The 27480-nt window shown below is 38.6% G+C and overlaps 1 protein-coding gene across 4 annotated transcripts; it reads right to left on the bottom strand.

Moving 5' to 3' along the window:
* Nucleotides 1–263: 263 nt before the first annotated feature.
* Nucleotides 264–27480, bottom strand: LOC117428382 (E3 SUMO-protein ligase PIAS1-like). Of its 4 annotated transcripts, none has more exons than XM_058995471.1 (15): nt 27392–27480; nt 21239–21316; nt 12525–12975; nt 10488–10572; nt 9963–10010; nt 9654–9744; nt 9439–9573; nt 8661–8766; nt 8283–8356; nt 7543–7703; nt 5912–6039; nt 5405–5576; nt 4929–5071; nt 4580–4617; nt 264–3579 (listed from the first exon to the last, which is right to left on the bottom strand). In XM_058995471.1, exons 3-15 carry the CDS (start codon nt 12970–12972, stop codon nt 3271–3273), a joined length of 1938 nt encoding a protein of 645 aa, XP_058851454.1. In that variant the 5' UTR covers nt 12973–12975; nt 21239–21316; nt 27392–27480; the 3' UTR covers nt 264–3270. The 4 variants fall into 4 exon arrangements, with proteins under 4 accessions (XP_058851454.1, XP_058851455.1, XP_058851453.1 ...); XM_058995472.1 differs by lacking the exon at nt 27392–27480 and adding an exon at nt 27057–27385; XM_058995470.1 differs by lacking the exon at nt 21239–21316 and having other exon boundaries at nt 27392–27476.

Here is a 27480-nt window from a genome sequence, read left to right as displayed (position 1 = left end):
CATCTGGTCTTAGCATTTTTAAGTATAAACCCAGCTGCTGATCCCAAATGCGAAGCCTTCCGGTTTAATATTGCTTTTAAACCAGAAAAGTGATTTGGTTTATAAAACCTAAGCTTTGCTTTGATCACCTTGTTTAAACACCTTTAAGAACTGACAATGCAAAACCACAGATCTATCTTTACAAGGTTTAGCAAACTAGAAAAATGTTTATTTAAAAACAACAACTTTAGAATGATAGGTTCATGAAAAAAAAAACACACAAATACCAGTTACTGAATGTGTTTTATTACATCTAAAGTTCTCTACATAAACAGGTAACATTCAATAAGTAAACAATTTCTTCCAATGCATGTAATAAATATTTTTCACTTCGTACTTTATACAAACTGACATTGGTCTACTGTACATCTTTTTTGTTTTCTTTAAAAATTCATTGTTTCGGGTTTGGCATGCCATAAAGAATGATTTGTGAAGAAATGTAAGGCAGTGAATGCAGAGATTAGCAGAGCGTGGACTTTCAGGAGGCTTTGCTAGTTGGTTTCGTTTTGGAGCGATTGGAATAATTTGTTTAATTAAAATATTAAACTAGTTCTTCGTGGTTTTGTCGACTTAAAGACAAATAAAAACACTAATTATCTGAAATTATAGATTATAAACCTCTGATTTTCTAAGAATACCATCACACACACACATGTATTATAGTTACATTTCCCTTTAAAGTTTGCAGCAATGTACTGTATATTAAATATTAAAAAAAAAAACACATTACCAAAATTAACTTTTCTTTCAAATACATGTATTCCATTGTAATTCTGATCAGATGCTTGCATGGATCACAGGGGTTTGCTGTGCTGTAACCAAACTCTTAAAATAAGCATGCCTTAGAAAAAAAACCTGATCCTGTTTGAGCCAATTTCATCACTTCATACAGGGCATGCAAGTCTCAGTTATTTAAAATGAAGAAAACGGGCTGTGCATCTGATCTCAAAGTGTTTCATGAATGTAATGCCCAGGACCACCAGTACAATGTCAGCACATTCAACACATTATGTAAATATTTCTGAAAAGGGTACCAGTACAGACTTTCCGGTTACTAAATATTAATACAAAACGCTGTGTCTGGTAAGGATAATTGTGCAACGTGTGGAGCAGTGCGTTACGGACTTACCTGTTCCCAGTTTAGTTTTGTGGCTTAGTCTTCATGCCTTTTCATAACAGGTCAAATTACTGATACGTGTCCCCAATTAGACCAGACGTACCCCCCAACCCCCAATTCATTTCTTAGTGGGAGCACTGAAGCAAGTTTGAACAGAGCTACTTTTTGGAAGCTGTATATTTCCGCTTTATTTTCTATTCCAGGAATAATTCATAATGGATTTTAGTCCAAACACCCTGATCAGCACCTCTGTTCTTGCACTATGTAAGCTGTGAGAAACCAAAACTCTTACTTTAATAGCACGACTAAGAGAAGCACAATTATTTTGGTCTTACTTTTGCAAATGTGTACAAGAGATTATAGATTTTATATATATATATTTATATATATATATATATATATATATATATATATATATATATATATGAACTAGAACTAAACCACGGTATAAAAAATTCCTTGATTTAACACCAAGTTAAAGAAAAAAGAAAAAAACACACTACATTGAAATCACAATATAAATATAAATCAAACTAGACATCTGGCGAGACATTCTTTACTGAACAATCAATGCTGGCAAAGACAAGAAAACCCAAAGACACTTACTATTGTGTTTTTGGACCAAAATCCATTTCGGAACTATACCCTCGATAATGCACATTCTGCCAAGAGGATTCCTGAATTTCAACAGCTCTTTCCTGGGTTCTGTAAAGCAAGGGCTCAGTGGAAACCCACTCAGTATTTTCTTCCCTTTCATTTGACACTTTTCCCTAGAAGTCAGAAACTTTACATAACGGTAAGTGTCAAACAGGATATGTTCTGCCTCAAAGAAATACTATTACTCATGTTATTATTTAGAAATAAAGCTTTGAAGAAGCAGCAAGTGTGAAAGCATTCATTTAAATATTAAAAAGGCTCCTACAAAGTTATTTACATCTTATTGTACTTTTAGAACAGCCAATAAACAAACAAAAACAGTAGGAAACAGACTACATGGGTTAGCATAAGGACAGCAACACAAAATAAAAACATGGAATGACTACATAGATGTAATTAATGAAACTGAACAGGATTCTTATTGTGTGATTCGGAGGTAAAGACCAGCGACTGATATGCTGGCACCCTGACTAGCCAATGAAAGCTGCATGTCAACAATAAAGCCTCAACAATATCCACTGGACTCCAAGATAAATCATTTCCCAGGAAACACAGTAAATTAGTTTCTGAAATTGCGTGTCCGACAAGCAGGGAAGAAAGGGAACATTGACAGCCCATGACTGACAGGTTCCAATCTTGAGGTTAAGACAGCAGGAAAAAAAAAAAATAGTAATACTGCGCTAACAGAACCCGTACTTGCTATGGAAATTTCGTTTTTGTTTTTTTGCCATTGTGAAATGTGTTTTATAAATAAATAGTATGGGAAATGCTACATAGAAATTTACAAAATGATTTAATAAATCTTAAAATGCTACTTTAACAAAATATAGGTTTTTCCATTTAGATTTATTTCACTCAAATTCATAGAGTATAGGCTACTCAGAAACATGTAAAGGAAAAGCTGGGCAGCTCAAAAAAAAGCCATGAACCAACCTTGATGTAGAAATAAACCAAAAATGGCATATTTAATAGAGCTGTGAAACTGTTAGCTGTATACGGTACTCTGTGAAACTTCATATAACTTAAAGGATAACAAAATGATCTGCACGAAAAAAAAGAACACTGTTTTTTGTCAACCGCTGATATCCGAAATTCTTTCGTAAAGAAATATTCCTACAATGATTTAAAACAGAAATTAGGTACTTAACCAAACAATATCAAGGTAAAGAAAATAATGCCATTGATGTGCAAAAAAAAAAAAAAAAAAAAAAAAAAGTATAATATAATTAAAGGACAAAAAATGTGTACGGTGTAAAATCTTCAGCATCCAAAAAACTCAACTGAAGTTACCTTACAGGACAGGCAGTCCTAAGTTTATATACAAAAGTAAAACTGAAAATATATTTTTGTTCTCTGTACACGACGCCATTCTTCTTTTAAAGGAAAAAAAAAACAATATTTTGTTTTTCTAAAACTTAATAAAGCAAATCAGACCACAAAGTTTCTACTCCGGATAGTCAGTCCAATGAAATGACGTCTGGCATGGAGCCGTACATTGTCGTGGGTTCCGTGCTGCTTCGGTTTGCTACGGGGTGGAGGTGGTTGTCTCTCAAGCTGCTGGAGGACACCAGGCTGCTGTTGCTGCTGCTGCTGCTGCTGCCGTTAGCCGGGGCCAGCGTGCTGCTCACAGGCGTGCTGGGCTGCTCCAGGAACATCTGAGAGGAGCTGTACGGGAGGAAGCGGTTGAGAGACGGGTGCAGGATGTCGTGGTCCTCAGACGCAGACGCAGCAGCGGCTGCTGCAGCCAGGAGGGTGGTGCCGTAATGCTACAAAACACAAAGAATTGGAGAAGGGTTGCAAGGAAAAATAGGGTTCCTTGGAAGGTACTTTCGTGTACCTCCGTAGTACTAAAAATACACTTTGTTTTCTTTGTACTTTTTATGTAGCAACATTATATATCTTACTTCCCACCATTAAAACCCTCTATTAGAGAAGGCACCTTTATTTTGAGGAGCTATAATAGGAGAGGCTGCTAATCGAATTGGTGATTCTATCATTCATACAGTATATATTATATATATATATGGCTTGAATTTTTGGGGGTTTATTTTTTGTTCAGTTCGGGGGAGTTATCGGTTTTGAGGTGGGATTTGAACTGGGGACCTCCTGGTTACAAGTCCTTTTCTTTAACCACTGGACCACACAGCCTCAGAGTCATGTAGGATGCAATGGTTTGACATGAAGGGTTCTGTATGAAAGCAAATATTTCTCCAGAATAAACCTCCACATCACCTTCTGCTGAAAAGACCTCTGACAAGCATCTCTGCAGCTTTTAGAAAGATCCCTCTGGGAATTGTATTCTTCCATAATCTGATTGCCCCCCTGCAGAACCCGAAGCAGCCTGTGAGGGCTCTGCTTTTTTACAAAGCTTCACAGAGACTCTGTGGGTAATTTTGCCCTTGAAATAACATGATTTTTTTATATTCCGTTTCATTTTAGATGAGAGTACTTACAAAGCCAGTAGCATTTACCACACCTTACTCAGAGACGCTGTGGTCCTTACTGGAGATTAGTATGTGACCTCTCATAGGCTCTGCATTTCACATGTATGGCACACATGGCACTTTTTAAACATACAGGGCTTAGGTAGGATCTATGATTACCAAGCAACTGCTTGTTTAAATCAACGAAGATACTACAGCAGCAGCAGCGTATGAACATACTGAAAATGCTGCAGCAGGGACTTTATAAACCATTTCAGTACAAACCAAATATAGCATGCTAGGGATCTAATATCATATACTAAACCACTGTTACTATACATACCTGATTGTCACCTTGTAAAAAGGAGAAGAAATCAAGACCTGTTAAAAAAAAAAAAAAAAAATACATACATACATATTACATGCTTTTTGAACAGACATTTTCCTTTCATATATTACACACATGTGGATATATTTCCAAAACAGACATTATTCCACATGTCAGTCCCATCAGACTGGGTCACCATGACCTACAATCATCTCATAAAAAATGCCCATGCACAGTTTGATAGTTACAAAAACGGAACTGAACCGCTGAAAATCAGGTATTATTGCTGTAAAAAAAAAAAAAAAAAAAAAAAAAAAAAAAAAACACCTTTATCACAGCAATGCCAACAGCTGAAGCAGCTTACCTTGCAGTTCATATGGCAATGTGTGGTAAGAATGCCGGTAGTCCTGGATTAATGGAGGAGGAGGAGGGATGTAGCTGGTGTCCACTGCTGACATGCTGGGCGTTCTGGGGGCTGGTGATGCCTGATGGTGCAGATTTAACACCCTGGACAAGAAAATCAATCAATCAAATAGTAAAATTAGCAACAGAAAGGAAAACACCGATCTATTCATAAAACTATAAAATAACAACGCGATTTAAAATAAATAACAGGAACTGAACACAAAAGGAGGAGCAGTATAACCAACTTTTCATTAAGATTATATATATATATATATATATATATATATATATATATATATATATATATATATCTATATATCTATATATCTATATATATATATATATATATAAAAAAAAAGGATTTCAGAAAACAAGCTCAGGGGCCGTAACCTCCCCGAGTGGCCGTGCGTCTCCAGGCCTGCGGTCAGCACTCACCCCTTACTGATGGGCGGAGAGGCCGGGGACAGGGAGGTGCAGCTCCTCTTAGCTGGAGGCTCGTCATCCTCGTCTTCATCGGAAGAGCTGTCCAGCGTCAGGTCAATCACCTCCACCTTCATGCTGTTGTGCAAATTCTGTCTGTGCTCCGACAAAGTGCTTCGACAGGCACCTGCACCACAAAAAAGAAATAGAAATAAGTAACATGCACTTGCCAGCGCATGCTAGTGGGGTTTACTCTCTACACAACTTTGAATTACCTACTCGTCCACGGGACGGAAAAAGTTTAGCTTTGATGTTCCAGTTGTCATATATCTCTCTCTCTATCTTATTTATTGCACTGATCACAACAAAAAGTATTTTGGATCTATGAAAACAATCTTTTGCTTTGTGACCTTAAGTCAAAATGCTTTTTAATTTTTTTTTTTTTTATGACACACAAAGAAACTACGCTAATAATGTCACTGCAAACCAGTCCTGTCATGTGGCAGTTCTCATCTGCTTTACCTTCTACTCCATTGTAAGTTGTCACTTCTTGCACTTCCTTTTTCCATCGCATGGGGGCCCAAGACCCATCCTCTTTAAACTGAATTTCATCACAGTCTGTGCAGCTATTCAAGATTTCCATAAACAACCTAAATGACGCATGAAAAAAAAGATTAAAAAACACCTTCAAAGCACACATCAAAGCACAGAAGCTCCGAAAAAGTTCAATTCCATCAACTGTTTACATTCCAACATCACAAGGATTGTTGTGGGACGGAACACGGAGATCTGTATACTTTAGCTTACTGGCACAATAGTTACAATGCTAACATTACAAAAAAAGAACACCGTGAACTGCTTAATGAGTTCCCTTGTTTGAAACCAATAAATAAGGAGGTGCTTTCTGAACTCCTTTCTAGATTCATTTTGTTGAGCTCGGGATATTAACCCTAGAATTATAGATCAAAACCAGATGGAAACATTTGACAACCTTTATCACTATGATAATTTGTATGATTTACTTTCCAATACAAGTGATAAAGATGGCAGGAGGATTAAAAGTTTAATCCGATTTTCAACACTGCCTCAAAAGACCTGTTATTGCAACAAAATCCTATCCCCCCAAGCCTCCTTAAAAACCAACCACTACATTTGCTCTTTATTCAGCAGAATTATACCCTGTGGCCTTTCTGAGCTGAGACTGTCTAAGATGTTACAATTAGCACCCTTTGAAGTGCGATCTGTTTCTTCATGTGCACTCCTGAGCACTAGTGACTGGTCTGCAATTACCAGACATGGCTTCACTGAGCCTGAGCAGAATACTAAGCAGGACTCCACACAGTGTGTCCTTGTCAGGGGTTAAGTCCCCCGTGTGCAATAAAGCAGCAAAATAATGTATATAAATGGAGCGATGAATACACTTAATCTCTGAACCCTTTCTTTACTTTTCAGAACATAGAAGACTGCAGGCTGCAATGACAAGACAGCTTCTTTATATAAACAGCAACTCCTGACACGATCTGACAGACGTACGTCAGTGTTACAAAAACTAGTAACAATGTTACAAAACAGGTCAAATTGAAGTTAATTTAAAAATCATACTTTAAAAGCAAAAAGATGAATTCATCTGATTTTTGTTTTAATATAATACAGCACAAAGAGAGCTAATTCTCACGGGATGTAGCTTTTTATTTTTTTACTGTTACAGCACAAGTTATTCTGCATCAGTCTGTAAAGCTCAGTAATGAAGACAGTGTTTAAAAAAAGACATTCTGAAGCAAAGCGAAGTTGAAGAGACTGTGCTGGAACATGGTTCAAGTAAAAGGGAGTGCTTTGTTATCCTCTGGATTAATCATTTACCAAGCAGCATGTTCTATAAACATTTCTAAATCAGAAACTTAAGCAGTTATTTGAGATCAGTTATGCAACAGATTGCATGGAGCAGCAACGCTGAAGCATGTTATGTGCATCCCTTTCATGATTGGCTGTTAGCTTGTTTATCATCCGATTTCTTCCTCCCCTCTTCCCCTCCCCCTCCAGCTTTATGGAAGAACCAAGCTTCCTGATTTAGGAATTGGCAAGAAAAAAACAACAAAAAACACCTTAGAATTTCTATGATACACGTATCTAATTAAAAAGAAGCCGGCACTCACCCATCAATGATGAGATGTTCATATGGAGCCTTCTTGTCACAAACAGGACATACCCATGTTGGCTTTTTCTCATTCATCTGTATGTATAGTGTGGCATCGAAGCATTGCAGATGTGAACAAGTCAGAGAACGACATGCAATCGTCAACCGCATTTTCCCAAGCTGTAAGCAAGAGGGATTTATTTTGGCTTCATTATCCAAAAAAAAAAATAAACACCACTTTTCTTAATTCTAAAATGAATCAACATATTTCACATTGTCATGCTTGTTAACGAATCCAGGTAATCATCCCATCACGTATACATTAGATTAACATACTAGAATTCAATGATCTTCTCAATCTCTGGGATGTACATAGGCTGCAGTACTGTATTCTAAATCACCGCTCATGTCTGAACAAGACATTCATCAAGACCTCCAGTTTACATCTCAGATCACTGTCAGGGCATGTCACAAGATGGTTTTATTATTACAACTGTAAAAGACATGTCTAGTTAATGTTGAAAATGCCCTGTTATCAAGGAGCTGAATAGTCACGCTCAGGAGCCGATCTGTCAAACGAGGTTGGAGAAGTTCCCAGAAATGACTGACTCGTTTGCAGAAAACGCAAATGAAAACAAAAAACAAGGAGGGGAGTACATCCTGCATGTCAGATTATTTAGGAGCATGAAAGCAAGTATCTGGGAAAGGATGTTCTCAAATAGATCTGATGAACTCGTTACGAAGCCGTCAACAACTTACTGGACACAACAAGGAGACCCGCAAACTGGTGGTGGCAATTTCACTGTCTGGATCAGCCGTCAACTTCTCTTTAACTGCAACCCAGAAAAGGAGAAGAATAATTCACATCATTACCCGTTACAATGGCTCTAAATCTTCAGCTGAAGGAACAGAAATGTAATGGTGTGGTTTCAAAGCACCAGACAGTAAAACCAGCTTGTTAGACTTGAACACAGAAAGTGTCAAGAAAAACATTTACATAATGTCTGAGTTTCGCCTCCACTTCCTGCTAGGTCCCTTCCTGCTGAAATCAAAAGCCCCATGAAAACCTAAACAAAACCCAAACCCTTTAACCAGTGCTTACAGTGCAGTAAGTAAACAAGCTCTCTGAACACCTACTTAATGCTCTGGAATGATCTGGGTTCCTTATGCCTTTCGACCTAAGTCTTTGTAACAATACTGCTGAGGATTGCTGTTTCACAAGGTAAACTGCCAATGAGTAGTTCTGTGAGGAAGGAAAAAAATAACACTGTTAACATAACATAGCCACTTCACAAATATTTTAAAAACAGCAATCTGATCAATACAAAAACAAAGGACCAGAAAAAAATGAAATAACACTGGTTCTGGAGCTGGGTTAGGTTCGTGCTCAATTGTGTTGAAAATTGAAACTCCTAATTAACAGACATCTAGTTGCAGACACTGCGAATCAATTCAGCTATGTCTTGCCAAAGGCAAAGCTTACATAACACTGTATTCGATGTTTTGATGTGGAAACCACAATTGAAAGACATCAGTGTAAAGATATGTGCTCTACCAGGTTCAGACACGCATATCAGCATATCAAAATAAACCGTAATAAATCCACTTTAAGCTCTCTTGGAATTAGTATTCATGCTTTCTGGTTTAAGTTACAGATGTTTGCAGTATGGTTTACAGGAAGGTTACTGAACAAATGTTAAACTCAAGCAGGTCCCCGTTTCAGTTAATGCCTTTAAATTTTGCTCAGCTAACAATTACATTCAGGTCTTAAAATTGGAAACGAATACCAAAATACAACCTTAAAAATTATAATATATATATATATATATATATTATATATATATATATATATATATACATACATATACATATACACACACACACACACACACGTCACTTGTGTTTTTGTGCTCACCCTTCCAATTTCAGCTGTCCACGAGACCACAATGGTGTTTGGTACTGTTGTGGACAATCTCACCAGTGAGGTAATATTGATCGGTCGGCTGGGTCGCTTTGGCTCTACACCATTTTTGGTTGGAGGAAGGTAGCCCTAGGACATATCAAACCTGAATTAGAGGCACATCATTATACAAGTACCTATACATCAGTTCTGTACAGTGCAATACTTACAGGGAGGTTACATGGCTTTCCGTTCACTTTCACACAGAGATTGGGTGGAAAGTGGTCTTCCTGCGGACAGCTTGTTTCTGATAAACAAAACCTAAAAGAAATAAAATCAGCTGCATATCATAACCAATTTAAGACTGATGCACAGCGCCCATGTGCAAACTGCATTTTCATTACCTGTCTATCAATACATTTAGCTGGTAACCCTTTGGTTGTCTGACACCAGCTCTGTAAAGGCACACTATAAATCAATTGGAAGAAAATCTACAGGTATTTATGATTATTATTTTTTAATAAGTAGCGAAGGCCTACCTTAGCTGAACCTGAACAGTGAAGTCACATTTGGTCCCCGAGATGTCCCTGGTGAAAAAACAACAGCAACACACCATGGTATATAAAATGCAGTTGTACTGGAGTTTGCTGTAGTGAAATCAGTTCATTGTAATGGCAGATTAACAAATGAGATAACAAATTAGACAGTTTCCTGTGCTGAAGGAATATAAAAATTGCAGCGATATAAATAGTAGCTTATTCGATTAGTTTAGTGGTCTGCTGTTTTGAGTGGACTGATCATTCTTATACAATATGCGTTCTGTAGTTGAGTGGGGCTAACCCTCCTTGAACTACATACAATAGGGCTGCAGAGTTGAAAGAGTTAAACATGCAGACTCCAAGGCACTTCCTGTATTACGTGTTGTGGTTTCATGTTACCTTTAAGTTTGAAAGCACTAAAATGGACCGCATAATGCTGTAGAAATCATCCAGCTGAACACAGTGCCTGCATTACCACTCACCCTGCAAACAGGATCTGTTCATCAGAACAATGGCAGTACTTACATTGAGCTGCTTATCTGCTGTACTTGTTGAGGTGTCAATGCAAAAGCAAAACACGTTTCCTGAAACCGCTGGCTATTATCTGAAGCTGCAAGAAAACAAAATATTGTTCATGGATATCAAAAACACTAATTAAAAAACGAAATCAATAAAATGTATGTTTAACAGAAGAGTTTACTATCAGAACTTTACTAAATGCAGCTGCTCACTCTTTTTAAAAGAAGAATTGAATTTAAATCTAGAAAGCTTCCCAATCGCTTCCAAGTGAACTAGAAAACGTATGAACTTGAGGGCCAGACAACTGCAGGGTATTTTGGCATTATCCTGAGGTGCCTAGAACATGCACTGTATAGTATATTGGTTGGATAAACTATATACGCGATCATCAGTAGCTCTAGCTTGGTATGACAAAACAACATTAAAAGCCTTCTTTGCTTATTTCTTACACTGGTAAGTTTAAGTATCAAGTCCATTTTCTCTCTCTTATTGTTGCGGTTATTCTTAAAATTCCTAACAAGTTCACTGCATGACATGATGATGATGAACAGGGTGTGAACTCATGAATTGCCTGCCAGTTACTGAACTCCCTGCTAACTGCCACATCAGGGTTACACAGAAACACACTGTCGTTTTATACCTATCTATACAACAACATACAGCAGGGTGCTGCGTGGTTTAGTTACACTTTCCTAGATATTTTTAAGCATGATTAAAGGAATATAAAGATTTATTTTATATAATCACTTACTTAGGCCATGAAAGTAGCCAATATATTGTTTGCAGGGTTAAATAAATGATCCAGGGTCCAATTAAAAACAGTGGAACTAAGACAATTAGCAAGGCCTGTATTCCTCCCACAGTTACAAAACATTCTGTACTACCTAACTAGCACGGAGGCCTAAATATAGCAACCCAATCATTCTGTCAGTCTAATTTCATCTTTCAACTGGGTGCAAAACTAATCTGGCTGTGCATTGTCAGCTGGAGCCTGGAACAATCACACTTCAAGTTACTTCCCTGGGATCCAAACTGTGTGGACAACTATGGTTCAGTCGCACTTGGTAAAAAAGCAATTGATATTTGTACTACAATAATAAACTGCAGGCCATACCACTTCCATGTTTGTGAGCGTAGGGGAATCAAGGCCACACGATAGTAAACAGAAGTGCATACGGTGTTCACTTTAGAAAAAAATGATCTGAGCCCGAAGAGTGACCATATTAAAAATTAAAAATGCTTCAAAACAGGCAACTTATTCCTGATCATAAAAAAAACCCTTCCTGCAATATGTGCACATAATTTACATCTTTCAGCCACAACATTTATTTATTTTAAAAACCTACATGGAGGCACTTTCAAAATGAACCAAGTATGTCGAAATAGCATCAACATCATTTGGACATTAAAGTACCATACAAATATTTATTTCAATACTCCATTTAAAAAAAAAAAAAAAGATACTAATAAATACCAACTAACTAATGTGATTATCATTTTAAGGTAGATTTGAATGTATGTACTGCTACAGTTGAAGATGTTTAGTAAACAGTAAAGTAAAATGTATCAATAATCCTTTGCAATACCTGATTCAGATGGTTGTGCTGCTATCTACAGTAGGTTTTACTGAATACAAGGTATGATGTAATTGGAGTTACACATAGCACTTGATATTTCGCATACATTTATCTGAATTTTGTAACCCAGGATAATGACATCTCCAGTTCACTGTCCTAACTACAGTTGCCATGGTGCTGTCTGACATTATCATATCCCTGCTTCTTGCGTCAAAAGGAGTCCACAGGAAATAAGCAATAAAAGTAGTGTCAGCAGCCTAATTAACTCTGCTTGCAACCCATTCAAAACTACCCCAGTTCATGCCTTAATGTATTCCTGTTAAGAAGAAAAAAAAGGGCCATTACACAAGCATACTACAAACAGTCAGGTTAAACAAGACCTAATTGAGGGTAACTTATCCATCCCCCAACACCAAAAGAAATGGTTAAGAGCGAGGCAGGTGGGGAGGCAGGCTGGAAGTCTTACCCAGGCTGGTGGGCTTGATGAGTTCATCCAGCATGTCGTAAAAAGGCAGCTTCTGCAGCTTGACGTCGGGATGGACAGGGTGCAGGGCGGAGGTGAGGTGCGGCAGGTCCAGCTCATGTTTAGGTCCCAGCAGCGACACAGGAAGCAGCGTCGAGGTGGCAGTGTGGCCGTCGTATGTGAGCTGGGGGATGCCGGAGGTGGACAGGCCGGAGGACAGGGACGCCCTGGTCGAGTGGACACTAAGGGGGGACAGGTCCGCCGGCGTCACCATTTTGTTTGGAAACCTCCGTCTGTAGAGTTCTTTGATTTTCATTTGCACAGCAGGGCTGCAACCAGCTTTTAATAAGTGAAGGGCTTTTGTAAGGAGTTCGTGTTTACGTCCGTGTTTGTTTCGCCCAGCGTATCCCAGCAGTACTTGGAGCTCTGAAACACGAAGGCTCATTACCATTTGCTAAAATAATGGGGCAGAAAACAGAAACAAGTTATTGATTGTTTAGAATTACAGAGAGAATCCATTGTTAGTTCAAGCATACTGGCAGTTGTGTTTATTTCTGCTATTTCAGACACTTCAAAACCTCTACAGTATGCCTGCAGGGTATTGTCACTAATAAACAAAACTCAAAACGTGAAAGGTGGATTCAGGAAGTGAGGTTTGATATTTTATAGTTGCTTGGTTTTTCACAGGACAAAACAGCTGGCTGTTAAAGGTGAAAGGCAGGTCACTGTATTGAGGTCAAAGCTGTGCACTACCAGCTCGTGTAAATCAGTGGTTTACCAAAAATAAACATACACAATCATAAAAACACACAAGGATTTACAGCACACCATGCAATTAAATGTTTCATATTTCATCTCCCCTGGGTAACAAACCCAATCAGGTATCAGATGACCATGTGACAATCACATTGGAATTCCCCTTGGTATAAAAACTGTGAATGATGATAGGCTCAATCCTTAGACAGGAAATAGGGCTGAAACACCTAGAAGGGTAGAAACTGAGCCCCAAGCAACTATAGCACATTCATGCCATTTTCTTTCTAGCAAAAACCTTCTTCCTTCAACAGGCAGCAGTAACTGAGACTACACTCAAGATGAGACAGCGAACCCCTGAAGGTTCAGTATCCTGAGGAGGGACCGAGGACAGAGTTTAATGGCCTGCACAATGCAACATGCATGCAATGAGGAAGTGGGACAAAGCTAGAGAAGGACACAGACAAACAGCAAACCATAGTGAACGATGTGAAGACGGTAACCTAAATCCTTTGGATCTGAAAGCAGGGACACAATGCAGTATTGGTGCTGGGATAAATGAATGATCACTAATCCGGTTTTACATTTTTAAATACTTTTTCAGTTCATGTTCCAGTATTGTAAAACAAAGGAAAAGAAACCTAGAAATGAAAATACACCACAGCAGACTTAAAACTGTACAGCTGTCCTGATGGCTACCCTTCTCAACAGACACAGGATAGCACAGTCTCAACCCACTTCACTGAAGTCTAGAGCAGCGCAGGAAATGGTACAGGATAATTAGCAGGTGCAACAGCAAATTACATATACTTTGACTAACAAATTATTTGGGAAAGATGGTTCCCAGCACTGGAGTCTGAAACAACCTAATGGCAGGGTGCGCAGCCCCACCCAGTCGAGGCATGTTAGCTGGGATATAAAGATCTGTTTATTTTCCTGATCCGTGGACTGTACAGAACAATCGGTGCCAGTTTAGGGTGTTCTGTGCACACTGGAAAAGGATCTGCCCCAGTGGTTCCCCAGCTCCAGGGTTTTCGTTACAACTAATACTAAAACGTTAATTATAAAGCTTCACTACCTTCCAGTGCACAGTAAAAGCAGACACTAGGTTACAGAAATGTTTGGCTGTGCACTATCAGAGGACAATCCACCACCCCCTAATCCCACCCCTCAAGAAGCAGCAGGGCACCTCTCACTGACAGGTGTCTATCAATTTATATAGTTTAAACCACAAGCACATTAGTCACGCCCTGGTAATCGCTATCTTCCTCGACAGAGAGTTTTATTTCAAGGAGTACAAAGTTGTTAAAACTGCCCTAAGGCCTGTATTGTTGTGTAGGAATGGTACATAACTGAGTGCGTGTTGCTGGGGCTGGGTGTGGGATTGTTACAGAAATGCTCCGTTCAGGATCGGAGTTCACAGAAGGGATTTATCTTGGAGGAGTCCAAATTTACAACTCCAAAAGGCTTGTATGGACGGCACCACCCACAAGTGGCTTACATTAAAACAAAACCTAGCCCTCTCTTGAGTGTTGTTTTAGGGTTAGCTATAAACCTCAGATTGCAAACAGAAGAAATGAAAATAGTTCTACTGAAAGCAGTATGAAGCAGACATCTGAATTCCTAAAGGAGATCAATCACATTCCTCACATTGCGAGGAGGGAGTAAGGTCAGGCAGATTTCAAATTTTTCACTTTTAAAAGGTAAGGGTACTGTACATATAAGAACATAAGAGGAGGAGGCAACACGGCCCATCTTGCTCGCTTGGTTGTTAGTAGCTTATTGATCCCAGAATCTCATCAATTTCAGTATTTCCCCTATGGTCTTTATAGTGGACATTTTTATTGCCTGCATGCAGTACCTTACACTTTTCTATATCAAATGTCATTTGCCATGTGTCTAACCAGTGTTGTTTAGATCATTTTGAAATAACAATCCATTTAGTAAAGAGGTTTTAAATCTCAAATTAAATATTTCAATCATATATATATATATATATATATATATATATATATATATATACACACACACACACACACACACACACACACATATATACATATATTATATATATATATATATATATATATATATATATATATATATATATATATATATATATATATATATATATACACATACACACACATATATATATACATATATATACATATACACATGTATACATATATATATTTTAATAAATGGGCTCACTCTAGACTGTCTGCATATTTCCTTTTTTTTGCTTTTCCTGTTAGAGTCAACGTCTCTACTAAAATAAATCTTTATATGCAGGGTCATCAATGTGGAAAGAAACCCTGAGTATTCCATTTCAAACATGTACAGTGGTGAGAGTAAACAGGTTCAGAGTGCGACAGGTTCAGGGCGAGCAGACCAGTCACACAAGATGAATCTGTTTGTTACACCCATAATATTTACCACTGATGAATACAGGAGGCAGGGAACGGATTACAGTACTATAGCATCAGAGCTTTCTGACGCATACTACAAACATTAGAATAGCCCTGGTCTCATTGTAACCAACAACAAACAGCACTCTACACCTTGTTAACAGCAAACATAGTCATTGTCACCATCAAAGATAGAAAACCCTATTTCTGCACAAATCAACTATGTTACCAGCTACAGCAAAGACACCTACTGCCTGAAAGGAGCTCTTCCATCAGCACTTGATAGCAGAACTTTTGAATAAAATTCAATGGGGTCAAATCAGTGAGTATAAAATACCTCACAAAAGAAGGTAATGATAGTTCAAGTATGGTGCACAACAACTAGCCTTACTCCTAGTAAAGTCGCTGCAGGAATGGCAAAAGTACTGTCAGCTGAAGCAACAGGAAGCCGTAAAGTACTGTCCGTCTGTCTCGGGAGGTTTAAAGCATATAAAAATACAGAGAGAACTCAACCCAAATTATTTCAATAAAGACCACCTGAGGAGGAGAAATGAGTTTTACCAACACCAGACTGACAAAGCTAAAAAGCATGTTTATTTAATGATTCATCTTTTCCCCCATCACTCTTTTTCCTGCTTTGAGAGTGATGAAGCAAGGAACATGGGTGGAGGGGGGGAAGCAGAAGACTGAAATCACTAAATTATGCAACAAAAAGTCAATTCGAACTCAAAAGCATCCTGGCAGTTGATACATTTATAGCAGTCGCTTACAGAGCCTGAAACTGAAAACACCCAGCGATGCCGTACAAAATAAAGCATCCTCTTATTGCTGCAACAGCTGCCTCCAACAAGGTTAAAGGAGTCTTGAGCTGTTCACTTTGTAAAATTGAGAAATTGTAACCTTATACAGTCAAGATCAGACTCTAGGATTTGCAGTGAAGCCTTGTGATTGGCAGCCTCCAAAAATACTGTTAAAGCATTAAAAGTCCATACTGTAGTTTAACCAGTTTACAAATTAAATAGATGCAATGCAATGGCTAGCCCCATTCAGCTACTGTAACTACGATTCCAGAAAAGCAGCATAAAATCACCTTTATCACCACGGAACAACCCTATTCACAGACATAACTTAAACCCTACAGTTAACGGCTGTAATATCTCTGGAAAAGATATTTCAAGCTATGTAAGGAGCTTCAAGACGAGATTACAACAGAGATAAGGTGGTCCTGGACTGCTTATTTAGCATTTTTCAGACAATGAATGTACCCCAGCAACTGTGCTTACATCAGCCATTGAACTACACTGCTAAATAGTATTGCTCTTTCCTGAGGAATAAAAACAAATGGCAGGACACAACTCTGCCTCCAGCTGTCTTCCACATGCTTCCCATGAGAATTTCACAGAAGAATTGGGAGTACCACAGTAGAACAGAAGCCTGTCCTATTCCTAACACTAACACAGCAAGCACGCCATTGTAATTCATCAGCAACATGCTGATAAATGACTGTGTTCAGATCACTGCAGTGGTTTTACTTCAAAGCAGCTGTTTCAGTACTGTCTGTGAAAGAACTGCTCAACTGAAAGCCACTCTATCATTAGTGTTAAATGGAATACCATTGTGATAAAATAGTTGAACAAGAAAAAAAACTCAAAGATATGACAAAGCACTCCCAAAATCGAGCTCCCAATGCGTTTAAGCATTACATGTCTACAGTAGCGCCCCAGCTGAATCTTTTATCTGTCAAAATAATCATGGTAAAAGGATGCTTGTCAGTACAAAGGAAATCTGTGTTTACTGGAGTTACATTTTCACAGTCACATTTGTTTACCATTAGCACTGTGTAAGCTGCCAATTCACAGCATCCTAACAATTAAACATCTTGACAACACATTACTGCGAGGAACACAGACAGTATAGCAAAATTAAAGTCGTGCATCATTTTATTTTCAACGTTTTTTGTCTGACCAGAACATATTAATCTCACAATTTAAAGCTTTAATTCAAAGCAATTTTGCTTACAGGATATAAGACTAAATAATTCAGTAGCACAACAAGCACAGTGCAGAATCAATCTTATTCTATTTAGTCAATTACTAGTCTATCAGCAACAGTTTTACCTTAAAGTAGACCTTTAGATTTTGCTTCCTGACATGCATTTCCTCTACCTCCTTGTAACTGTGTGTTTTCACAAGTGAAGGTCATTATTAAACTGGCTTCTGGATTCCAAAGCCACTTATTATTGTATACATTATTTTTGTCGTCAAGGCACATTCCAGGGTAGGTTAGACCCACAAGAATATACAGATTCCAGTGAAGTATGCTACAGACTACAAACTGTCATTTTAGTACAACATTATAATGGCGTCATACAGATTTTTATTTAATCTTATAGTATATTGTAGAGCTAAAAAAATCAAAGGCACACAATTTGGCTTACTCTAGTCATATTAAACAAACTTGGGTAATGGTTTATTTTATGTACTGTAGGCCTCTAGCACAAAAGTAGGTTTATATTATCTTATACTTCTCACCCTCAGAATGGCTACAAGTAAATATAGTTAATCTTCAAGAAATTGCTGTATTTTAAATGCGACAGACTCTGAGCTACATGTAGTTTATAGATGTTAAGACTGTGATGTGTCGATCAGATTACAATCAGTTATCCAAGAATCTAAGCTCCCAGTCTAGCTGCATCAAGACATCCAAGGATTTTTACCAAACTCATTAAAACCAACTAGATCACGTGGGGAGCATATCAAAACTAGATGGAGTTGATACAGCAAGTTCATTCTGGAGATCTTCGATTCAGCTAGTTAACTGATATTTTTTTATTTTCACAAACTGCAATGTCTTTCCGTAAAGGAAAATCTGCAACCTGAAACCACCATAAACATGTAATTTTCAACCCCTCAAAGCCTCCCACTCACACAGCTGAATTCTCAGATAGGCCAATTAACAGAGCACCTGTAGTTAGGACTGCAAGGCTCAATATTTGATGCCCAGTTTAATTGTAAATATAAATCTATTGTTTAATTTGAAGCAGTCCCAGTTTTGGTGAGCCATGTGAATTATCAGTAGATGCTTAGAGAGCAGGAAATGCAGATGGATATCTGTGAATAACATGCAGATTACTGGCATGTAACAAAATGCCAAACTGAAGTGTAGGCTAAATTGTCACTTTGTTTTAAAAGTACCGACTAACTGCTTGCAAAACTCCCCAATGTAATAATGCCAATTTCTTTCTAAATAGAAACAAGAGAAAGCCCCAACAACTGCAGCTACAGCACAGTGACACAAACATTTGGATAGGTGGTAGCAGGATAACTTTTACATAAACATATTCAAGTGGGGAATCACGACAACTTTTATTAATAATAATAATAATAATAATAATAACAACAAAATAAATAGCGATATAACATAAACTGCAGTTCTGTGTATCAGGTTTATTCTGTATGCTAAAAAAGGACTGGTCAGTTCTAGTTATAGGAGGCTGTGTGGTCCAGTGGTTAAAGAACAGAGCTTGTAACCAGGAGGTCCCCGGTTCTAATCCCACCTCAGCCACTGACTCATTGTGTGACCCTGAGCAAGTTACTTAACCTCCTTGTGCTCTGTCTTTCGGGCAAGACGTAATTGTAAGTGACTCTGCAGCTGATGCATAATTCATTATTATTATTATTATTATTATTTGTTTATTTAGCAGACGCCTTTATCCAAGGCGACTTACAGAGACTAGGGTGTGTGAACTATGCATCAGCTGCAGAGTCACTTACAATTACGTCTCAAGCCTCCTATTCATACACCCTAGTCTCTGTAAGTTGCCTTGGATAAAGGCGTCTGCTAAATAAACAAATAATAATAGTTAGTTTTGCTTGTGCAGACATTGCAAATAAGACCCAGTTTCAGGGTAATTGTTTAACACACCAGTACCCTCCTTTGTTGACTCTTAACATGAAGCAGCTGTCTGAAGATCTGAAGGCCTTTCTTCCCGGTTTTCTTCAGGAGTTTGTAAATTCTTGTAGAATTAAATGAGTTGTTTAGAGCCAAAATAGAAAAACTAAATTCTAATTCTTAACACTACTGATTAGACCGCCAGGACAAGCTGGCTCTCCACAGCAGGAGAGGTTAGAAATGACCCATCTGCAAATAATGAGCTTTCCTCTACACAACACACATACCATACTGTAGATTTACTGACATCAGAGGACTGCATCCAGGGCGCTTACTGGATTGCTTTCAATGTGTATGCAGCGTCGACCACCAAGTTTAGCAAAATGCAGTGACACACTGAAATTGAGCGCCTTTCAGAGGATATACTCGCAGTGCTTAAAAACAGCATTTGGCTCCTCCAGGGCCGTACTGAGCCAGTTTTCTTATCACTGTTTTATATGTATATATGCATGCAACAAGTGCAGTGAACATTATTAAAAAAATACACACAAACCACAATGACCTTGGAACTCTTCCTGTAAATCCTCCACTTCTGAATGAATAAGTGTTGGGATTTCAGACTCTGAACATGACCATACTGGTCCTGCTCCTAAACTCAGCCTCTGGTTTAATATGGGCTTTTAGCATTTTATTTCAATATCAACACTTAACTGTATCATTAAACTCCAACAGAAAAACATCTACAGTACAGACTTCTGACTTCTGGCAGTCTTATCTTAAGCATCCATCAGCAACTACGTTTGTTGGATGCCTGCCTATTGTGAAACAAACAAACTTAAATGTTACTGACGTAAGTGAAAGGGGCTTCGAGAGGGGTAATGCCAACATCAAACCTGCCCGTGTACGTGCTGTGGGTCCTGTAAAGCAGGGGTTCACACACTCTGCTGGCTCAGGGCCCCCCCATGACATGAGGCATCTTGACTGCGGACCCTCACCCGACATTTTGATCCCTTTTGTGAGAGAGGTTGTTTGTTTGCACCGGTAGAAGTATTACTACTTTCATTATGTTCAGGGTCATTTCTTTGTCAGGGTCATTTGGGAGAAAACATTTTGTATGTGCTACGGCCCCTCTGAAACCATCCCGCAGCCCCCCAGGGGTCCTCGGACCCCAGTTTGGGAAGCCCTGCTGTAAAGCATGAAAAACAGCAGTGTCCCCTCCCGCTCTTCTGATGTCAAGATGTGAAGCACATAAATGAGGCTCCTACTCAAAACTTGTAAACCACAAACAATGTTACAGACAATTCAAATAACATGCAATTTGCTTCAAATACTACAGCTTCATCACTTTAAAAAGCCAAGCAGCCAATAAATACTGTAACTCGTCAGCAACTACTAGATTCCCTTAAAGCAGAGCACAGGACAAGTAACTGCACTGTAAAAGCTGTACAGTGTTTGGAAATCCACTAATATATTGGACACTTCAAGTCTTACCAAACCCAGGACACTCTGCGTTTAATGTTTGTGGGAATTGTCAACACAGACTCAATGTATGCATTCAGGCAGCATAAGACAAGAACTAAGCCAGTGAACTCTAAATGGTGAACACATTAAAACAATAGCCAATAGTCCAGGGCAGTTTTTCTGTATGAGCAACGGTCTTACCCTGGATCTCTTAGGCTTTAAAGGACTGTTGTCAATTCTGTTTCCTCTCAGATTCTGATCATGCGTCACCTAGTTGAACTTGAAGAGAAACAGAATTGAATTAATGATCCATTGCAACAAAAAAAAACCTTTAAAAAAAAAAAAAAAAGTCTAGTGGTAAAGTCAGATCTATTGCAAAACAAAATTGACCTCAAAATGTCTAGTGGTAAAGTTTAAAGATATGAATAAGCAGATTAAAAGCAGTAAAGTAAAATACAAAAAAACTTGCAAACATATCTGCTTCTTCAGAGAACACTGACTGAATCTATACAACATAAAACTCAAAGAAAAACTAGTGTAATCTGCAAAACCAATAGCAAACATTTATACAAAACAAATATACGGATAACATATTGAAATGAAATGAACAGGCTACTCATTTCAACTTTAATAGTCACTTTTGTAAAACATTGGCTACTCACAAAATCATGCAGTGTGTCCATATGAAAAAGTGAAATTTAAGTTCCAAGCACACATTAATCAGAAGAGTTGCAAAACTATCCTCCACCCATGCAAACATTCCTGAAACAATCAAACACATTCCTTTAGCTTTTGTGGAATCTCATACATTTACAGGCCAAGTAAAGGCTCATATGCAAGCTGACTGTATGACCGCTTAGTGGTTATGCAAAGGTTCAGGTAATATGACCAAATACAGCAGTGCTTCCGGCAGAAGACTTTTAAAGATGCTTAAACTTATGTACAAAACAACTGTTGCTATCACAAGAGCTTAGAAAGATCCAAGACCTTTGAAACTGCTGCCTGTCTGTCTGTCTAGAAGGGATAACTGTTATTTAAAGATGAACCTGATTTCCATATCTGCAATTACCTGGGCAAGTCCATTTTTATAAACCACCTCAGAAAAATAAGTAATTTTGCTTTTAGTAGTAGAAACACATTTAAATATTATTATGCAAGTGCTTATTCCAAAAATATATACATATGACCCGAAATCAATTCTGCTCCATTATCGAGTTATTAATAAAGCACAGGGCTTAGCTGTAGTGACACGGTACAGCAGTCAAAAAATATCCTCTTTCTTTCTTTTGTTGCAATATCCAACTTCCTGATGCAAGATGACACCACTGGGCCAGCATGCTCTTCTGTATTCTGTCAAGTCAATTGCTTTATTGACCAATCAGTGCTAATAAGATGAAAACGTACATGGACTATAGGATGGCCACAATTGATTTTCAGGTATTCACTTGTGAATTACGATGCTGAATGGGAGACTGGGAATGCTGCTCACATGTTATTTATTCAAATAAAATAGGATCAATTATGCAAGTTTGTTCTTGTTCAGGAAAATACTTGGACAAATAATGCAAATCCTATCCATTAATTTGACAGGGCGTGCTCTGGCCCGAGGATGGAGGACGATAAGGAAAATACGTTCATAGTAAAAGACCAAGATTCGCTGTTCAAGGTCAGCGGTGTCCTAAGTGACAGGGTTGCTGCACTCTGGTGTGTACATGGAGTAGTGAGGGGGGTCTCTACAGGCTCTTTTCCACCAGCTGTGTCTAGCTGCTGAAGAGCACAGATTGACATGCATGCAGGGGTTCCTAGCACTGCTCCAGCCTGGTCTATCCCTGCGGGAGTTGAGGCAAAGAAAAAGGCACCAGAAAGTGGGGAGGGACTACAATGAAGTATAAAAAAAAAGAATGGTGCCATATTCCACCACTGCATGTACTCTACAGCAAAAAGAATGGAAGTTTGACTTTGAACTCGAGTCTTTAAAATCACTGGAGTCATAATAGGGACTACTGTGACTACACAGCTATAAAAATCTTATTGAACAGATCTACTGTAAAAACTCCCATGCAAACACAGTATTTCAATGAAGGTTGTTGCTTAAAAAAAATGAAAATGAAATATTGTGGTTATTGAAGAAAACCATAAAAAGGCTGGATTTTGTTTTTGTGAAACTGCATACCTGTACAGACATCATGCTAACCCAATCTGTTTGAACTCTAGCAAATATCACATTTACAGTTTGAATTAAACTGGTCAACCACAACAGCTCTGTCATTTTTGTAACTAATTGTGTTCTAGCTCCCATATTTATACAGATGATCCTTGTATTCTTTCTGGCTGCTTTTATGCATGTAAAGACAGGTATTGGAAGATGAATATTCCCTCATACTGCACAACACAGAAGAGCTAAATCACCTGCAGTACATCTTGTTCCAATCACTGTGGAGGCACCGAGCTGATATGCAGCTTTGGATAAGTAAGGAACCCCTAAGCTGTTTAATCAAGCGTCAGAATCTACAGGAGAAGCACCAGAGGTATTGTAAATATTGCACCACGTTTTAAGCTTTAACCTCTGAGCATGTCTGACTTGATTACCTCTCAAAACCCTAATAATCCACACATCTACAAAGCCTCCTGCATCATTCCAGTGCACCAAGCGTTGTGTTACTACATTATAAAGTCATTACTTACAGGGGAATACGGAACACACATTCAAAAAATGTAACCACACAGCCAGCTTCCTATACAGTACGAATCATTACTGTATAAAACAATGTCTATAAATATAACCTGGGTGAAAATATTTGAATAATTCAGTGGCAGCTGTACAAATCAATCTTTTTCTAAATAGGTCTACAGTAACATCACAAAAGTGATTTTATTTTGCTCGCACAGAGGAACAAATCTATGAATAGATGAGCATTAAAAAAAAATGTATAATGATTATCCTTTAAAATTAGGAACTGCATGCAGGATATTATTTTACTTTCTGACATGCAGCAGCCCCGAGCTAGTTAGCAACCCCACACATGTCATTGTTCAGAGTGTGGGAAGCTGTAGGTTGGTGCCAGGCAGTGTTTGGTCATTTTAAACATCCCACATACTGGACGAATAGAAGAAAACATGTTCTAGCGTGGACCATGAAACGATATTTAGTGTCCAGTCCACACTTTAGCCCCGCTGCCCACCTAAACATTGTATCTAATGATGAAAAAGTGTTGCCAATATCCAGAAAAAAAAAAATCCCCACTCACGGTTTACTTTTCAATTTTAGCTAAATGAGACGCTTTGCATAAACCTACCGGATACAGGTAACTGTGCAAGAACTACAGTGCAGAGTTCAGCCACCAATATCACTGCAACTATACTGTAACTCAACACGTTCCACTATAACCTTTACCACTTCACAAAGAAGTTCACGTATCTCCATATGATTTCATTTAGAGGGGATGTTATATTTTACATATTACAAACAAGATAGAATGAGTAAAGACCCAGAAATTACTGGATTCATAGAAGCGGAATAATAATAATAATAATAATAATAATAATAATAATAATAATAATAATAATAACGTATACAGTAGTGCATGTTCATCCACTTCGTTATTTACCAAGTTATAACCATCTTTTTTTTTGGAAAAATATTTAGATTTTTTTTTTAAACTAATTAACGACACATGTTTATTTATACCTTTCTAAATAAATAAATAAAACCATCACATGACAAAAGTTCCGTCAACGACTAATTCCACGCATATAAAAGAGATAGCCTAACAAACAAGCTTAATAGATTAAAATAATGATAATACAGGACGTTAGAAGGAAATGGGTTACGTCAAAAATAAAAAGCAGACAATGTTCATTGTAATTCAATATCACTGCCAAAATTATAATGCAATGTAAGTCGCCTAATGCAGTCTGGCAAATAAATAAATAAATAAAAATAAACCATTTTACTACATTATTTTTAAGAAATTAAAAGCCTACATAAATAGTTACGTCCTAGCTGCACAGGGGTTTCTCATTTGGGTTTTTTGTTTTGTTTTTTTTAATTATCGCCCTTTCCACACAAAGACGAAACGATAAGGAAAATACGTTCATAGTAAAAGACCAAGATTCGCTGTTCAAATTCATACAATATCACAATCTGAAAACAAAAGAATTTTCGGTGGCCAGAAAGCCCTCCAGCCTGCTGAAAACGCCATGATTGTACATCCACACAATATCACGATGGGGGGCCCCCCGTCTCGGTTCAGAGGAGTGGGGTCACGCCAGCCACCGAAACACAATCACACACACACACAGTACAGCACCGCACCGCTTCAAAACGCGTCGATCACTACACACACACACACCATCCGACAGCAAAAACACGAACTACAACTAAACCACATGACAACACAATCACACACACACACAGTACAGCACCGCTTCAAAACGCGTCGATCACTACACACACACACACCATCCGACAGCAAAAACATGAACTACAACTAAACCACATGACAACACAATAACACACACACACAGTACAGCACCGCACCGCTTCAAAACGCGTCGATCACTACACACACACACACCATCCGACAGCAAAAACATGAACTACAACTAAACCACATGACAACACAATAACACACACACACAGTACAGCACCGCACCGCTTCAAAACGCGTCGATCACTACACACACACACACCATCCGACAGCAAAAACATGAACTACAACTAAACCACATGACAACACAATCACACACACACACAGTACAGCACCGCTTCAAAACGCGTCGATCACTACACACACACACACCATCCGACAGCAAAAACATGAACTACAACTAAACCACATGACAACACAATCACACACACACACAGTACAGCACCGCTTCAAAACGCGTCGATCACTACACACACACACCATCCGACAGCAAAAACATGAACTACAACTAAACCACATGACAACACAATAACACACACACACAGTACAGCACCGCACCGCTTCAAAACGCGTCGATCACTACACACACACACACCATCCGACAGCAAAAACATGAACTACAACTAAACCACATGACAACACAATAACACACACACACAGTACAGCACCGCACCGCTTCAAAACGCGTCGATCACTACACACACACACACCATCCGACAGCAAAAACATGAACTACAACTAAACCACATGACAACACAATAACACACACACACAGTACAGCACCGCACCGCTTCAAAACGCGTCGATCACTACACACACACACACCATCCGACAGCAAAAACACGAACTACAACTAAACCACATGACAACACAATCACACACACACACAGTACAGCACCGCTTCAAAACGCGTCGATCACTACACACACACACACCATCCGACAGCAAAAACATGAACTACAACTAAACCACATGACAACACAATCACACACACACACAGTACAGCACCGCTTCAAAACGCGTCGATCACTACACACACACACCATCCGACAGCAAAAACATGAACTACAACTAAACCACATGACAACACAATCACACACACACACAGTACAGCACCGCTTCAAAACGCGTCGATCACTACACACACACACACCATCCGACAGCAAAAACATGAACTACAACTAAACCACATGACACACACCTATTGAATTCGGCACACTACAACGATAACAAATGCATCACGCTTCACAATACTACACAAAGTATTTAAACATGATGAAAAAAAAACCTCAATCTTACAAAATAAATAAAACACACACACACACACACGCAAACCAGTGTTAAAAACGTTAGAGAGAGTGTCAGAATAGCAACGACTAGTTAGGCTCATCACCGGACTTTGAAACCATCACTTCATAATTATTCAGTTGTATTACCATCGTGTTGAACCGTTACACGGTGCTGCCTGTGCCGTGATCCCACCTTCACTGCACTTAGTGCACAACACGGAGCATTTATCACACAAGAAAACACTATCATAGTTATGCGTGCATTTTCACCCCGTTTATTAATATTATTATAAAGCGTACCTGCACAAAGGCGCTTGAATCAATCCGCACAGGCTATCTGGTTTGTATATTAAGGCGTCATCGTCACAAAAAGCCCACCTCGTCTGCAGATTTGAGCTTCAAAGGAAACCCTAACAACACAGACCCGACTTCACCAGCCACTACAACATCAACAAAAACATGTTTCAGGCATCGCAGCGAACCACAGCGCCACTTCCATTTCTGCACGTTATATCGGTCTACTCGAGCGCCTAAACGTGTTACGTGCGGTTCTACTAAGAGCAGAAACGCTTTTCGCCAGTTTAATAACGAGAATTAACCGATTATATCAAATGTGATTTAAAGCTGCGCTTTACCTTCAGTTCCGCACTCTCCGCCATCTTGTTACTCTTGGCGCAGGCGTGATCAAGCCCCCCGGCACGTGGGCCCACGCACGGGACGTCGA

The sequence above is a fragment of the Acipenser ruthenus genome, chromosome 21 (assembly GCF_902713425.1).
Source record: "Acipenser ruthenus chromosome 21, fAciRut3.2 maternal haplotype, whole genome shotgun sequence".
Classification (NCBI taxonomy): domain Eukaryota; kingdom Metazoa; phylum Chordata; class Actinopteri; order Acipenseriformes; family Acipenseridae; genus Acipenser; species Acipenser ruthenus.
The sequence above is the reverse complement of the archived record's forward strand: the minus strand, read 5'-3'. Positions and strand labels throughout refer to the sequence as shown.

Bases quoted from the DNA above. Each gene is read 5' to 3' on its own strand.
- LOC117428382 (XM_058995470.1), bottom strand. From the start codon at position 27,415: ATGGCGGAGAGTGCGGAACTGAAG. The intron at 5,577-5,911 runs GTAAAGCAGATG...TTTGTGGTGCAG, and splicing joins AACTTACAATGGAGTAGAAG to GTGCCTGTCGAAGCACTTTG. The intron at 5,072-5,404 runs GTGAGTGCTGAC...TTTCTTGTCCAG, and splicing joins TCTCCGCCCATCAGTAAGGG to GGTGTTAAATCTGCACCATC.